The sequence below is a fragment of the Triticum aestivum genome, chromosome 7B (genome assembly GCF_018294505.1).
Source record: "Triticum aestivum cultivar Chinese Spring chromosome 7B, IWGSC CS RefSeq v2.1, whole genome shotgun sequence".
Lineage (NCBI taxonomy): Eukaryota > Viridiplantae > Streptophyta > Magnoliopsida > Poales > Poaceae > Triticum > Triticum aestivum.
Window position 1 is genome coordinate 557,327,054 of NC_057813.1, and position 3,497 is coordinate 557,330,550.

The 3,497-nt window shown below is 54.6% G+C and overlaps 1 protein-coding gene across 1 annotated transcript; it reads left to right on the forward strand.

The window, feature by feature from the left end:
* The first annotated feature begins 301 nt into the window (after positions 1-301).
* On the forward strand, positions 302-1,882 carry LOC123160230 (arogenate dehydrogenase 2, chloroplastic). Its single transcript, XM_044578040.1, has one exon. It carries the CDS (start codon positions 397-399, stop codon positions 1,564-1,566), a length of 1,170 nt encoding a protein of 389 aa, XP_044433975.1. The 5' UTR covers positions 302-396; the 3' UTR covers positions 1,567-1,882.
* The last annotated feature ends 1,615 nt before the right edge of the window (positions 1,883-3,497 follow it).

The following is a 3,497-nucleotide window of genomic DNA, read 5'->3' on the forward strand; positions in this document are numbered from 1 at the left end:
TGACCAAATTTATATCAGAAAATATAAACATCTATAATACTAAAACTATATAGTATGAAAATACATTTCATGGTGCATCTGAGAATATTGATTTCATATTATGAATGTTGATATTTTTTAATATAAAGTGAGTCAAACTTTACAAAGCTTGAAACTTTATATGCAGACTAAAAAAATGGAGGAAGTAATAAACATTTTTGTTTGGAGGGGTTGTGGCTAAATAACATTTGGTTGGAGGACATGTTGGGAAAAGGCTGCTCGACACGAGCCCGCAGCGTCGCATCTAAATCCCCCCGTCCCCGCTGCGAAGCCCAGACCCGAACACAGCACACAACACACCAGAGGCCCAGACGAAGCGGCGGCAGCAGCCTGCGGAAGCGAGCGAGAGGAGAGAAGATGCTGTCGTCTTCCACGGCCCCCTCCCTCCGCCTCCACCACCACCAACCGGCCAGGCCCCACCGCCGCCGCCCGCCGGCCCCGGCGGCCTACAGCCAATTCCAGTCGCCCGCCGCGGCCTCCCGCCGCCACCTCCCCGCCGGGGCGGCCGTCCGCGCCCGCGGCTCCACAATCCGCGCCATCGACGCCGCCCAGCCGTTCGACTACGAGTCCCGCGCCGCGGGGCTGCTGGAGGAGCGGCAGCGCCTCAAGATCGCCATCGTCGGGTTCGGCAACTTCGGGCAGTTCCTGGCGCGCACCTTCGCGCGGCAGGGCCACACGCTCCTCGCCCACTCCCGCTCCGACCACTCCTCCCTCGCCGCCTCCCTCGGCGCCGCCTACTTCCAGGACCCGCACGACCTCTGCGAGTGCCACCCGGACGTCGTCCTGCTCGCCACCTCCATCCTCTCCGCCGAGGCCGTGCTCCGCTCGCTCCCGCTCCACCGCCTCCGCCGCAGCACCCTCTTCGTCGACGTCCTCTCCGTCAAGGAGTTCCCCAAGAACCTCCTCCTCACCTCCCTCCCGGAGGGCTTCGACATCCTCTGCACCCACCCCATGTTCGGCCCGGAGTCGGCTCGCGACGGCTGGGACGGCCTCCCCTTCGTCTTCGAAAGGGTCCGCGTCGGCGACTCCCCCGCCCGCCGCGCCCGCGCCAACGCCTTCCTCAACATATTCGAGCGCGAGGGGTGCCGCATGGTGGAGATGTGCTGCGCCGAGCACGACGCGCACGCCGCCGAGACGCAGTTCCTGACGCACACCGTCGGCCGGATGCTCGCCACGCTCGAGCTCAGCTCCACCCCAATCAACACCAAGGGCTACGAGACGCTGCTCCGCCTCGTCGACAACACCTGCAGCGACAGCTTCGACCTCTACAACGGCCTCTTCATGTACAACAAGAACTCCACGGACCTGCTCAACCGCCTCGAGTCCGCCATGGACTCCGTCAAGAAAAGGCTCTTCGACGGCCTCCACGAGGTGCTCCGGAAGCAGCTCTTCGAGGGCAAGGCCTCGCCGCCCAACACCGCCAACACCAGCAGCCACGCCGACGTGCACCGGAGGCAGCTCCTCCTGGAGGGCAAGCCCCCCTCACCCTCAGTGCCCACCCCCAACAACGTCACCGTCCCCAAGTAGCCTCCTTCCTCCCCTCCCCCATGCCTAGCTTGCTCTGCTCTGCTCCATGGTGATGTATGTATGATTAATCTCAGTTCTTTGCTGGTCTTATACATTGTGTTGTATTCTACTGTACCAGTTTGTATTTCTGCCGAGTGATTCCCCCATATGGGGAAAGAAAAGCTTGCACCGAATTATGGATATAGTATATGGAAATGATGAAATAAACTTGAATTGACATTGGAGTGTCATCAAGGAAAGATCAGGAGCAAAATTGGCCTGGCTTGTCTGCTGACAGTGAGGATATCTCGTGGATGATTTCAGTCTTAGATCAAAATCAGTGGGCTTTCTGACATTGGGATTTGAAAGTCCTTGTCGCCCCAAATGTTTCGTCAGTGACCCCTCTGTTGTTGCGAGAGCGACATGGACGAGGTTAGGTGACCATCTGCTAATCCACCTGTGCTCCTCTGTTCATTCGGTTGGTAATTTGGTTGGTAAGTTGCTTTCCTGACAGCGCCATTACTAGTGTGCCATCAAACGAAACTGTGTGCTATAATACTTTGTTTAATTACACATCATGGAAGCGGTAACCACTCCCGTCATGTCATATAGCTTGCTTAATGCAATGTTTAGTCGGATGATCATCATTAAGCAAGCATGACACGGTCTGTAAGTCATCCAACCAGCATTGGAACAACACATGATTTTTGCATATAACAGTGCAGTTTGTGTGGATGTTCTTTCGTGTGTGAAAAATTCAGACGTTTTAGAGGATCAATTTGTGCTGGGGAATCCGTCAATGATTTGCCAATACCAATCTGCTTCTCAGAAACCATGCCTTAGAATTTAGGTCTTATTTTAGTGTATATATGGTTTTTGTAGAACCTATGTTTGCAATCATTGGATTGTTTGCCCCCCTTTTACCCTTTATATACGAGGGGTGACACTATCATATTCTTATGGATCGACATTGTATCCGCTCCAACCTCCACTTCCAGTCTTCCACCCATTCGGATAGGAGTCGGCATCTTCTGTGTTTTCTATGTTGTATCCAAACAACTGTCTCCAGAGTTTCCATACTCTATGCACACTTGTATTTCTATAACATCATTATTAAGTTTATTTTTCTGTTCATGTTGTTTAGTTCCAAGGATCCAAACATGCCTTTAGGGTTCCGGATAGAGTGAGTCTCTTTCTGGAATGCAGGATTGCAAATAAATAAATAAATACGCCCTCCGTCCCATAATATATGATCGTTTTGTAAGATGTTTTATCTTGCAAAACGATCTTATATTATGGGACGGAGGGAGTACTACTATTGAGATGCCATGGCTTTGGGTAAATAAAGAGAAGAGAAGGAACAAAGACTTACAAATCTGCAAATCATAAAACAAAGAGAATATAGCTTGGAGCAGAGCACCCGCGATGGAGGGAGACGGCTTTGATATGTAGGGTTCGCAACCGTCCTACCCATGCCGGTCTTGACCTCAACTCGCAAGCGCCGGCGTCGAAGGGGTTCCCGGGGTTTGGGCTCTACGGAGCCTTCCTCCAGAGCGACGATGACGAGCTCCTCGCTGGGCGCGTCAGGGGCTCCAGGCTCCCTCCCTATCGCCCACCCTACCCCGGCGACTGAATTTCGGCGGCTCCTCGTCGGCGGCAGCTGGTCGCGGAGGAGGAAACAGTGGCGTGTTCCTCGACGGGCCGGCGGCGGTGTTCGGCAGCGTGCCAACTCGGCCGCTGCGGCACCTAACCGCCGTAACCAGCGCACCAGGACGGCGTTCAGTGGCGGCTACGTTCGGCAGCGCGCCAACTCGGCTGCCGCGGCACCCAGCCGCCGGGCACCGACGAGTGCCGTCCGTGGGCAAGCATCCGGCTCCACAATGGTTATGAAGAATTGGAGGAGGATGTGGAGGTGTTAGCGAGCTCCGGAGGTCCCCTGGTGAGCCAAAGCA

Excerpts from the sequence above, each read along its gene's own strand:
- LOC123160230 (XM_044578040.1), top strand. The coding sequence starts at position 397 with ATGCTGTCGTCTTCCACGGCCCCCTCCCTCCGCCTCCACCACCACCAA.